The 12,946-nt window shown below is 40.6% G+C and overlaps 1 protein-coding gene across 1 annotated transcript in view; it reads right to left on the bottom strand.

The window, feature by feature from the left end:
* Nucleotides 1-12,946, bottom strand: part of LOC306739579 (adhesion G protein-coupled receptor D2) — a gene marked incomplete at its 5' end in the record, with an annotated part of 82,672 nt that overhangs the window by 8,090 nt on the left and 61,636 nt on the right. Inside the window, one exon of the mRNA XM_079221600.1 lies at nt 8,825-8,907. Coding sequence (XP_079077726.1) covers nt 8,825-8,907 — 83 coding nt within the window. The remainder of the gene's footprint in view (nt 1-8,824; nt 8,908-12,946) is intronic.

The raw sequence follows: 12,946 nt of genomic DNA, 5'->3' as shown, positions 1-12,946 counted from the left end.
GTTGCCTTGTAATACCAAGCAGTTGTACCTGACCAATATTTTCATCGTGTCGGTGGGAGGACAGACACACCCAGTATAGCCAAATCAGGAACAGACGTCCACAACTGATATAAATGTCAGTTGGAATTTGTAAAAAGTCATAAATAATAGATGCACCAAGTAGGCAGGGGAGCATCTTCAATGAGCCCAGAGTGCCGAGCACGCTTTCTCATCTCAAAACCGAGGAGCCATCTTAATGACTGTGCCCGGAGACCTGGTGGTGTCCATCAGTGCAACCCCCCCTCCCATTTCCCCCAACCACACCATCGGACCCCCCTCTTCAAACCCGTCCATGCTACCTACCACCAAATATCGTACAGAGCTCTTAAATTAAACATTCACAGCAGCGGCTGCTGCCTCTTTTAGGCAAATCAGCGGAAAATGAAACACACAGGGTGCCTCAGGAAGATCTATATGTGTGCAATTGAGACGTATTTTAGGGGAGAGCGGTAGGGTCTCTTAAGTGTTGCGGAGAGCAGAAAACACAAATAATCTCCTTTTTTGTTTTGTGGATAAAAGAAGCTGATATCCAATGTTTTCTACTCTGGCATGTTGAAAGAAAGAGTAAAGGGTTATATTTGCCAATACATCTCTTTCTATGCATTGAAAGGGAGGGACAGCGGACAATGAAGATAAGACGTGTTTGTGATTATTTCTATTAGTGGCGGAGAGAAGAAGTGAGAAAGATGAAAAACTAGAGAAGTAGAGGGACAGCTATGTTGTTTAACATAATGGCACTGGGCTCCACAGCATCCTGCATCATCAGGTCACCTCTGGGGAAGGATAACAGGGGATGAGGTAGCGACCACTATCCCCCTCTCCTGACCTGAAATCAGACAGGCAAACAGGAACTTGCCTACAGGAAGGAAGTCATATTTTTCACAGCTGTGCCCTGGACGAGGCAACATGTGTGCTGCTGCTTTATCAATATACGTAAGCAATTTACTCAAGATGTCTGATGTCTGCAATGAGCCATTCAGTATCACACAAAATGTGTAAAAATGACAAGACAGGAGTGAAGCTGGTGTTTATGTTTTGAATGAAAATGGTGGTCATTGTCTTTTCCTGTCGCCAATAAAAAAAGGCCTTTTCCTGCACCAGCGACAGATAAACCGCCTCTTTGTTTTTGTTATTGGATGAAGATCAAAGCACCAGGTCCAGACTCAGGGCTTGTGATCTGTCAGGGGGTGCAGGGATTTATATGGCACTTGCATCCTACGATACTCATCACATCTGCAAGTCACAGCGATAAATCAGATTGGCAGTCTGCACAGCATTATATACAGTATATGCTGTGGCCGAATAGCAACAGATTCTACTTTTGAAGAAAAGGTTTTTTTTTCTTCATATTGTTAAAAGATTTTTTTTTTTAAATACAGCTGCTCTAGACGGGGTCTCAAGACTCTTCTCTCCGTTATTGATGAGGTATTTCACTCATCAGTGCAATACCTTAGAGATGTACCCACAGGAACATGCACACTTTTTACGCACACAGATGAAGAGGCCTGATCAATTTCTCTGTCAGCCAAAAAGGGTGGTTAGACTGGGCTGAGAGGTGGAGGCTGTAGATGGTGGGGGAGGCGGGCCAGGGCCCTACAGGAAGTGATTTAATGTCCAAAAAGACATGCACTTGTTTTTGCTCCGTCTCTTTCCTGTTGTGTTCTGATAGGGACTTCCTCTCCCCAGTGGGGATGGATACGGGTGTCATCCGTCCATCCATCCCACACCCACCCCCACACGGCGCACAGAAATATCGTTCCGCTGCCATGCCATCCCTTAAAAAAAATCTCATCAAGCTCATCAAACTCTTTGTAAATCAGTACAAATGGTCACAAATGGTGTTTGTGTTCCTGCTATAAATGTAGCTGGGCGGGCGGGGTGGAGACTTGAGGCAGTTTAAAAGGTTAAATCTTAAGATCATGAAAATGACACCAACCAGAGAAGGTAAATAGTCCAGAGGTGAGAGGCCAAGAGGAGGGAGACATAACATTCATGTTTGTAACATGGTGCACACTAACATTCCCAACCATTTGCATCTGTGTGTGTGTGTGTGTGTGTGTGTGTGTGTGTGTGTGTGTGTGTGTGTGTCTGAGTAATAACCTGCATGTGCACTATGTATGGGCCTGGGGAGCCAGAGGTCTCAGCCCCAGCCATGGTAACACCAGGATGATCTCTTCCTGTCTGCCTCAGTATCTCTGAGACCAACTCCCTTCCTTTCCGTTAAAACACACATAGTTACAAGCACACGCATATTTGTGTTACCATACTTCTGGGTTTCTCCTCTTCAAGACATTCCTTCTCTATCCCTAAGCCGTATCCAACCCTGAACCTGGTTCTAACTCTAATGACCTCTCTTGGTTTTATCAGTATTTTTTGGACAAATACAAATAATGCAATCCAATTCAAACACTAGAAACATAACCTACTGTCAACTTGAGTGTAATGCCTTAAAGAAACCGTATCAATACACATTTACATCATAGCCTATACAAAGGTAGTATTGTATTATTTTAGTATTCATTAGTTTTTTTTCCACTCCCTGTAACTTGTTTGTTTTGTGGCCGTCAAAGGTAAATCTTGCATGTACACACTTTCTTCATCAGTGGAAAGAAACATTGGCTACCTCAACCATAAATGATGGATAAACAAGCAGAAGTTTCAACTTTCTATATCCACTAAGAAATTTGATTGAACACATTCAACACACTACAAATTAACATTTAAAAGGATAAAAGTTCACTTGAAAATATTTCCTATGGATAAAAAGGAAAAAAAAGTGATAATAAAGAATCCAGTGATATAATTATTACCATCATCATCCTTACTATCATATTTTGCTGTCATAGATTTGGTTAGACTAGATACAGATAGGTTAATAAGTTTTTGCTGGACTTTTTCTGATAGAAAAATTAATTACTATGTGGGTGGGTGAACTAGTGATTAAAACACCCCGTGTCACAAAGGTTATTTTCTCTTCTCTGTTGAGCGATTTAATGCTGACTATCCCCCCCCACGTATGTGCTCACATAGCCACCTACAGATGGAGGAAACAAGCTCAGCGCTGCCTGTGTCTGCTGAGGATGTGAGGTCCGGTGATGGCACATTAACGATAGGACCCATGACAGCAGTACGCATCGGCCTCACTGAACAAAGCATGCAGCCAGTTTCTAATTCAATGAGGATTGTTTAAGCGAAACAATGGCTCTCGACCCCACTGAGGGTTAAGAAAGGGTGAGAAAGGTGAGTTTGTCAGTGGATGTGTTTCTGTTTTAGGCTACGGATGATCCCGTGGGTTTGATTGGGGCGTGGATGAGAAATATCGCTGTAGTGCAGCAACATCCGCTGTTGTTCAGGTAACTCACAAACACATTGACAATGAGTGGGCTTGGAAGGGAAATACTGCCAGACATGCTCATTATTGTACCATAAAGACTATTTGAGGCAATATGACTCTATACTACATGTTTATATTTTAGTACATCATTTTGGGGGCCATTCTTATCCAGAACATGCAAACCAAGTAGAAAGGAAGAGTTTGTGTCTCTGAAACATTCTGAGTTTATGAGTGCTGCTTTTAACTTATCAGAGGACCACCCATCATCAATTAGAAGACAGATATCTAGCAGCATATACTAAACAACATGCATAGGCTGGATGCATACATTCTGCACCAACATTGTTTTGAAGGGATTCAGTTATTTATTAAAAAGGGCATTTAAAGAAGTAAACTATAGATCATACCAAAATAAAATAATTAACCATTCTCTCCACCACTCTCATTACTTTTGCTGTAAAAAGGGTAGACACAATAACTGTGTAATCCAATAGAAATAAGTTCAGTAGTATACGACACACACTATAATAATGATGACGTTATATATTCCTTTCTCCTTCTATATATACTGGATATGGGGGCTAAGCTATGTGGCCTATGTGTGTGTATGTTTTCACTGAAGTATTTGCATTCCTTGCAGCCCATTCGGCCTATGCTAATGGAGCCACTCATGCAGAGCAGCAGGTCTTAATGAAAAACCTTTGGCTGGTGATCAGTGCTATTGATCAGCCTGAGCCCCAGCTTTAAGCAGGGCTAATTGATCAATCACCACTGGTTGCTTCGGATTAATGGAACATGACTGGTGCTACCCCCAAGACATACCCACCTCTCATGAAGAGGCATGAGTCGGTGCATGTGTGTATTTGTGTGTGTGTGTGTGTGTGTGTGTGTGTGTGTGTGTGTGTGTGTGTGTGTGTGTGTGTGAGATATATAAACACTTAATTGTGCATATGTTTATGTGCATAAATATGTGAGAGAGCAGGAGTGGAAAAAATCTGAAAGGCCCAATGTGTCATTTTACCATAATACACCAAATCTCTTTGTAACATAATATATATTATATGCGATATCTCGATTTACTAAGATGTAGTTTGTCGTCCTCGATTCAATTAAATCGCTCACACGCTTTTAAAGTGTTGGGACTTGTTGTAATGGTAACTCTTCCAGCGGCATGTCTAGATCCCAGTAGGTGGACACTACCAGGTGCATGTGGAGCATGCCAAACACTATTTCGGTCATTTCCTGGCCAACTTAATTGTAAGTGTGAATCTCACTGGATAGCAGACGTCTCCTGACTCATGGCTCTTCTACTCTTACTTGGTTTAAAGTCATCGCTTCTCCTGACAGAGGTTAAGACTGCCGAGTGCCGTCTCTCAGCTCCGGATAGGAGAGGAAAGAGAGGGGAGACAAACGATAGCAAAGCCCAATAAAGAGCTGACAGTTTAAAAACTAACTCCTGATGATATTCAGCCACTGCAGAAATGAGAATGAGAAAACTTTTCTTTGATCACTTCACTTTTTCACGTGTTTTTCAGGAATATGTTTACTTCAAAATGACAGTAAAATCTCAGACATCAGTTGGTAATATTAGGGAAACGCTGATATTTGCTAATGATATATATCTGACCATTATTATATTTTTACTACAAGTCAGAAAAATAAGACGTTCATCTTGTGATTGAAATGCTAGCCACAGGTGGAGAACTGTGTTGTATTGCTTGTACGGACATCTCTCCAGTGTGGTGTGGGAGAATTATAATCAACAGTCAGTCAGTAAAATTGTTATATAATTTTTTGAACTTTCCATATACTGGAAAGAACATGATACAGATATAATATAATTGTTTTTGCCAAAATTACATGAAAAAAGATGAAAGGCATGCTTAACTTATGTGTGTTTGCTGCTGGTCCCATAGCTGACCAACATGACACCAGCAGTCCTCCTACCAGGAAGGACTAAAGCACGCAGGCCAAAACAGGAAGCCCCAACAACACACACACACACACACACACACACACACACACACACACACACACACACACACACACACACACACACACACACACACACACACACACACACACACACACACACACACACACACACACACACACACACACACACAGTAACCCTCCCATTGATTGACTGACAGGCTGGCTGGCCAGTAGTGGCTCCATGGAGAATTTGTGTCTGCATGTGTGTTTGGGGAGGGCGGATTGAAGGTTCCAGCTGGCCTGTCATGGGACTCCCAATCGCGTGTGAATGGTACTCAGAGGGAGCTATGGCTAACAGGTCCAACACTGAAACACTCAACAGGCTGGAAAGGTCAACTGGGGTGATTTCAGCAGGGCAAAACCAGGAACATGTCCAATGCCACAGATCACAAGAGCCTGGGGATGCTTTGGAAAAATATTTGGTCTATTAAAAACTGTTGTTGATGTTTCTAGTTTGGATTAAAAAAAGGCGTAATAAATAAAAATATATAAATTATTTTAATTATATATTATGATAACCTGGGCTTCGCAAGCAGATACTACTGAAAGATAAAATAAGACATATCATCAATAGCGTTACTGTCATTACTTATTTGGGAAAATTACCAAGTAAAATAATAAGTTCATTACCGTACATTTCTGAAACTCTAGAGTACCCTAAGTCCCCCAGAGTCTTGATGAACCATCCTGAGTTAAGAACAAATGTCATTTCTATTTTAAATCACAACACGGTACCGCTGCATTGCTCAGAGATCAGTGATCAGGTGGCCGCAAAAGCATAATGCTTTTATTCAGATAAGATCACAATACAAGACTGTTCATTAACAATGTAATATTTTACCTTCTAAAGGATAGGAATATATAAGCATTATGCTTCTACCTATACCTTTTCAGTCTTTCTTTTTTTGTACATTAGACGACTGAAAACGCAGCTATAAACAACCGACACACGCCATAAAACCTAATATTTGATTGTGAGTGGACGGGGCAGCTGTCAGGACAAAGTCTTAAATGGCCGCAGCAAACCAGTACAGCGTCTCTCACGCCGGCCGATGCTGAAACCAGAGGACCGCCCCTCCCATCATTTAGTTAACCTTGACCAACTAACCAGCCACACATAAACACTCACACCCTCTTATCCTTTGACTGACTCGCACACTTTTTGGAATGGGCCCACACTTCCACTCAATAACCTCTGGTGTGAACTTAATTGTGTATACTCTGGTGTTGAGTTTCGGGCCATGCCTGGGTCCCGTAGCGCTCAAAGAAAAAACAGGCGTTGTGAAATTGACAATGAGTGAGAGAGATAGAGAGAAAGAGAGAGGGAGCAAGAAACACGGACCACCCAACGGCTGCAAAGAAAAACAAAGCTGGGTGGAGAGCAGAGTCAGCTTCGATCACACAGGAGGCAGGACAGTTGGACATTGTGTGGTAGCCGTCCTCCACGGGTGAAAGAGGCAGCGAGGCAGAGAAGCAGAAAAAGTCATCGGATCTTTTAGTCTGTATTTTATGGAAGCCCATTTTCACCAGTAAAAGAAAAAGATTATGAGATATGAAGTCATAATTATGACTGGCTTTTTTCTTCTTCTGTTATCTTGTGAAAAAAAAGATTCTCATAATTTTGACTTTCTTATCTCATAATTATGACTTTCTATCTCAAGATTTTGATGTTCTATCTCATAATTTCAACTTTCTATCTCATAGTTTCGACTTTCTTATGTCATAATTTTGACTTTCTATCTCATAATTATGACTTTCTATCTCATAATTTCGATCTTCTATCTAATAATTTCGACTTTCTTTCTCATAATTATGACTTTTTATCTCTTTTTTTGTTTTGTTTTACTGGCAAAAATAGGCTTCCATAGTATTTAGAATATTATTATTATTGTTTTAGATAAAACCTCCTTAAATTCAAATGATCTTGTAATGATTCTTTATTGAGACTTATTTTGAGGGGAAAATGTGCCATAATGTGGCTTTAATGACATCCCAGGTTTAACCATTTCTTGCTATCAAGGGGGTGGAGGTACACATGAGCAGTGGTCCTTGTGTTTTATATTTCATACATTCATCCCACTTTCACTTAGAATTCTGAGCTCAAGACTTCTTATTCCAAAATTGAATGAAAAAAAATTGAAAAATCAAAACATACCTTTGATTCAGAATTCCTAAATGAGAATTCAGGTCACAAACCCAGATTGATGTTGTGACATTATCTGGACAAAGCTGTTCAAATATATAATAACATACACATATAAACAATTAACTACAGATGTATATTGTACACACCTTGATAAACAATGAATATAACAACTTAACAGGAAAAAGCAACACTGCACGGGAGGTTTCAAGAAGTGGGCTTATGACTGGCTTTGAATCACTCGATTAACTGGAAAAACCTCAGAAAAGTAAAGTGACCTCACCTCCTTTCAGAATAAACACTCATGTGCCCTTCATCAAGGTACTTTACCTCTTACTGTATAAATAGAAAGCACAACGGATACTCAGTTTACTCTGAAGACTAATACAATTCTTAAATAAAATATGCTCTCTCTTATTTGAATAAAACTGTTATCTCAGCAACATCCTACAATATACAATTAATCACTCTTTTCTTTTTTTAACAATTATAGATAAAGACTTAAACAAAAGTAACTTAACTTAATGAAAGCAACTATATAGAGAGATATTAAGGTAGGATGTGGTTCCAATGTTGGCCACCAGGGGGACGAACTATGCAAAGAGTGATCAGGGAGTTTTCAGTGGAAAGACAGTCAGGCGTCAGTAAGTGTGTGTGTGTGTGTGTGTGTGTGTGTGTGTGTGTGTGTGTGTGTGTGTGTGTGTGTGTGTGTGTGTGTGTGTGTGTGTGTGTGTGTGTGTGTGTGTGCGTGTGTGTGTGTGTGCGTGTGCGTGTAGGTGTAGGTGTGCGTCTGTAAGTGTGTGAGAGAGTAATATGAAAGGGACATCTTCTAAGCCCTGTAAGCCCTGATGATAGAAAAGGTATTGATATATAACATGCAAATATATATATATTATAAATGTATGTATGTATATGCATCTATGTATATATATGCATTTTTACATCATTTTAATTAATTGCCTTTTAATTAATACATTTCTATAAGGATACATGATTTTTGTTTTAATAGTATAAAGTTGTATAATGTTTTTTACAGTTTTTTTTATGAACTTACTTATGTACAGCAATAAAAAGTGGAGAACTTGAATCAAACTGATCTGCACTAACTCAATGAGAGGACTAACAGACCGGTCGCTGTTGAATGTGTTAACCTTACACCGCTCAGCCCATGACTTCAGTCTGTTTTTGTCATATGGTCAAAGATCAAATACTGCCGCTGACCCCCTGAACTGCCCTGTTGTCCAAAGCTCAACATCCCACTAAAGTGACTGATGCACCCTGCTGGGTGGATGTGTGTGGAAGGAGTCAGTTACCTTTCTATGCAGAGCAGTGTCTTTGGAGATTTGGCTCAAGGAATTTTCTGGTCTCTCTGGAACACAAGAAATAGACAGCTGACCTAAAGAGAGAGAGAGAGAGAGAGAGAAATAAAGAAAGAGAGAGAGAGAGAGACACACACACACACACACAGACAGACAAACATACACACACACACACACACACACACACACACACACACACACACACACACACACACACACACACACACACAGAGTTAGGTCTGCCAACAGTGTTCAGCTCCACTGAAATAGTCACTGAATACACACACATGCACATACACAATATTTAAGTCACGTTCCAATCAATAACAACATATAAAATACCATTATTTACATATTTGAAGTCAATGAGACTTGTCAGATTTGCAGTCATATTTTAGGACTCAAATATTTCCCCTGAAACATCCTAACACAACATTGTGGGTGTGATTTTTCTTTTTCATATTTGTCCTGAATAATGATACAGAAGCCATCCAAAAGCAACATTCAACAGAGGCTAGATGTGGCCTCATTATAGCTAGATTATTTGCTAAATGCCATAAAACACATGTGCACTTGGACCAGAGCATCAATGAAATGCATTAATTGCTCCTTTTCTTTTGCAATTTCAGAAGCATGATCTAGAAATGGCCCCCATCACTGCAATCAGTAAAATATTGGATTTGAATTTCCAGAAACTATATGGGAGAGAGGGAGCGAGGGTTTTTAGCTGTTTAATGCTTGAGTCATTCCTCATCACTTGTCATTGAAGCATTGAGGAAAAATGAAGAGTTATCTTAAAAAATTATTCATTCAGGAACCTTGAATTACATTACGCTTATTGTTCAATACAGCAAAATATGAACATAGATGGTATTAAATGGCATAAATAGAGCAAAACTCCAAAGATGATACAAAGATTATGCTACCTGTAAGATGCATTGATCTGAACCAATTAGAGAGGGAAACAAGACAGATATATAACGGATGGCCCAAAGGTGGAGAATTATAAATTTGAGCCAATCAAAGCAAAACATGAATAAAGGCAAGACAAGCGCGGCTAATGATACCATATTCCTCAACTTCTGACAGTCTTTTTACATTTCAGGCACTTAGCTGATGCTCTCATCTGGGTTGTCTGACAATGAATGAGCAAGTCCTGTAAGGGGTGTTCAATGCCAGATGACTGCTGACAGACACCAGGGTGAGTTTAAATTCTGGCTCAGTAACATTTTAACAAATACATTTACTGTACTAATTCATTCGATATTGTTAGACCTCCCACCTTTGCATGAGTTAGTTTCTCATGTTTTTAGGGTTAAATCACAGGGAACACATGACTTATGAAAGTGAGGAAGAATAGGAGGTTTAAAACACAAGCAGCATTAAACTGTTGACTGCAGGATGTCCTGATCTGTCTGACACAGCTCCCTAATGACCCATTTGTAAAGGCAAAGAGTTGATTGCTTTCCAGACCAGAGGAATTACCCACTGCAGCAGTGTTTCCCAAACAATTCTAAAAGCCCCCAAAAAATGTGTGTGTAGATGAACATTCCTGACCATTTTTACTGCCTACTGCATCACCTTATATTATCCTGAATGTATAAACTAGCCATTTTGAAGAGACACACATTTGATAAAATCACAACTATGTTATGCCTATGTTATAAAAAGATGTTAACTATTTAAATGAGACCAAATAAAGCATTTAACATGCTATCTGATCCCTTTAATTTTCTCTCATCAGTTTAACGATATACATTTAGACGGAGATTACAGGCTTGTTTCTTCCCTCTCATCAGTTAAACAAACAGAATAGCCTTTCATATTGGATTCAACGTTATAAGAGGGCGACAATTTTCAGAACAGTATGGACATTCAGGCTGCCTCATGTGGCCTTAAGGTGAACTGCATATATAACTATTAAATAAAATACAGAAGAAACTCAGCAAATTTATTTGGCAACCCCAATAAAATCTCCAGCAACCCACCAGTGGTCCCAGCCTTGACTGCGCTACAGCAACACTAGACCAACATAAATGAGTTAATGATTCAGAGTTCAGGAACGAGGCAAAATCGGGGCCATCTTTACATGTCAGAGTGAAGAAACTTGGTCATGACATTATTCATGTGCACAGCAAGTCCAACAATCTGTATGTTAAACTTGAAAGTTACACAGATAGATACATGGACACAATCTCAGCAGGTATATCATTGTCACGAACCCATCCGCCCCATCTGTCTGTCTACCTGCCTGCCTCTCTCCTCTCGTTCAGGGCCTGTCATCACTGCTCTCCACCAGTCCTTCTGTGTCTGGATTAATCTCTCTGGTTGACTGCTGATCTGAAGGTGGGTCGGTCGCCATCCACCAACACCAAAACTAATTTCACTGTGTCACTGCATGACATCCCCGCCCACCATCCCCGCTGACACTCACACATGCACACATGTTGCAAAATATCTTCATCTGTCTCTGTCTCATCTACATGGAAGAGGGCAGGAGGCGGGTGACTAGTCCGAAGGAGAAAGGTCAGCGCATTGAAGGAGTTCATCATTCTGAGGTGTCAGAGCCGCTCTTCAGGAGAGCAGATGAAGGGGAGAGGATGGGAGGGAGTATCAGAGAGAGACTTGGTGTGGGGGGCTGTTTTATATTTGTCCAGTTATTGGTAATAAGCCAAAAGTTTGTCATGGCCTACAGATTTGTCTGGCATCCACTTTGTGCAAATTAATCATTACTGTGTCTCACTATCACTTGTCTTTGATTGCATCTTAATTATGAGAAACTACACACAAACACACATCTCATAGACAAGCTACGAATGGTCATTTGGTGGCTAAAAACACACTAGAGGGTTTATTGAAACAACAGAAGCCTGCAGTCCCACACACACACACACACACACACACACACACACACACACACACACATTTGGTCATTCAGAAATGATCACACAATGCATCCACTACACTTGCTGGCGTCTGGCATGAGGCAAACAGCTTTTAATAGCATCAAACCCACAGCAGTTTGTTTGGTACCATCTGTCCAGTCTATTGTGTTTCTCTGTTGTGGCTCTTTGGAAGCCCATCGGGTGACAGCTGATGTATGGGCTCTCACAAAGCCCCCAGCCGGGCCCTCGGGATCCTGCCATAGTGTTTTTCTCCCCGTCTACTATCTCTTTCTTATGTTTTGTCTTCTTCTTTTGCTTGTCCCTTTTCTGCTTCACTCAGTATTTTCTTAATCGTGATATTGTGTTTTCCAGTGGTGCTATGTCAGTTTAGTAGGAGAACAGGAAATTGTGTTTGTCTGTGTTGAAGGGGCAGGCTAAGGATCAGCAGCAAGAGGCAGGCTTATCAATTGTGTTTTCGGCAGCTAGGCTAAGGTAATTTATTTAGGCACTTAGCGTGTGGTTGACAGTGACTAAGTTAATACAATGATCTCACACAAACACAGGCCTTGTGTCAGTTGGTTAAAAAATATTGTGAATTCATCCAATCTCTAAAATTGGATCACATACAATGTCACAGCGCGTTACAGCCATAAGAAGATACAGTGACAAGTCTGTAAACCGTGAACTGGTAACATAAAAACATTTTGCATTAAAGGAATTTTCTGAAGTAGAAATGCCGGAAAGTGAACAAGTGTTGACCATTAATTCCAGGGTTAATTCAGGACAGTCCTATAATACAGTGAGTGCAATTGTAAAACAGGAAGATCATCATTTGAAGGTACCTTCTACAATACCATTACTGGCCTATATCATGCATCCTTGTACGCAAACATCGTGTAAGCACCACTTACACATTCCTCTGCCCGATTCAGAATGTTTTCTTGTTTATAAAAAAAAAATTGTGAATGTAAGGAGATGCCTTGAGAGGTTAAGGGGTACACTGGAGTTGAGAGGTGGGGGGTGAAAGCTGGGCTCAGGAAGTTTTCACTCCTTTCTTCCCAGGGTGCCCCTGGCCTCTTCAACTTCCAGTCAAAGGCTGAAAGAAGCCAGATGCAGGCAGGATAATCACCACCTAATAAGAGGCTATATTGAAAGCAGGCTGGCACTCATACACTACAAGCTTGAAAGGCGTGTGCACACTAACACACACTGACCACACGTACACACGAGT

This window comes from Taurulus bubalis (genome assembly GCF_910589615.1).
Source record: "Taurulus bubalis genome assembly, chromosome: 7".
Classification (NCBI taxonomy): Eukaryota; Metazoa; Chordata; class Actinopteri; order Perciformes; family Cottidae; genus Taurulus; species Taurulus bubalis.
This window is presented reverse-complemented; position numbering and strand designations above follow the sequence as displayed.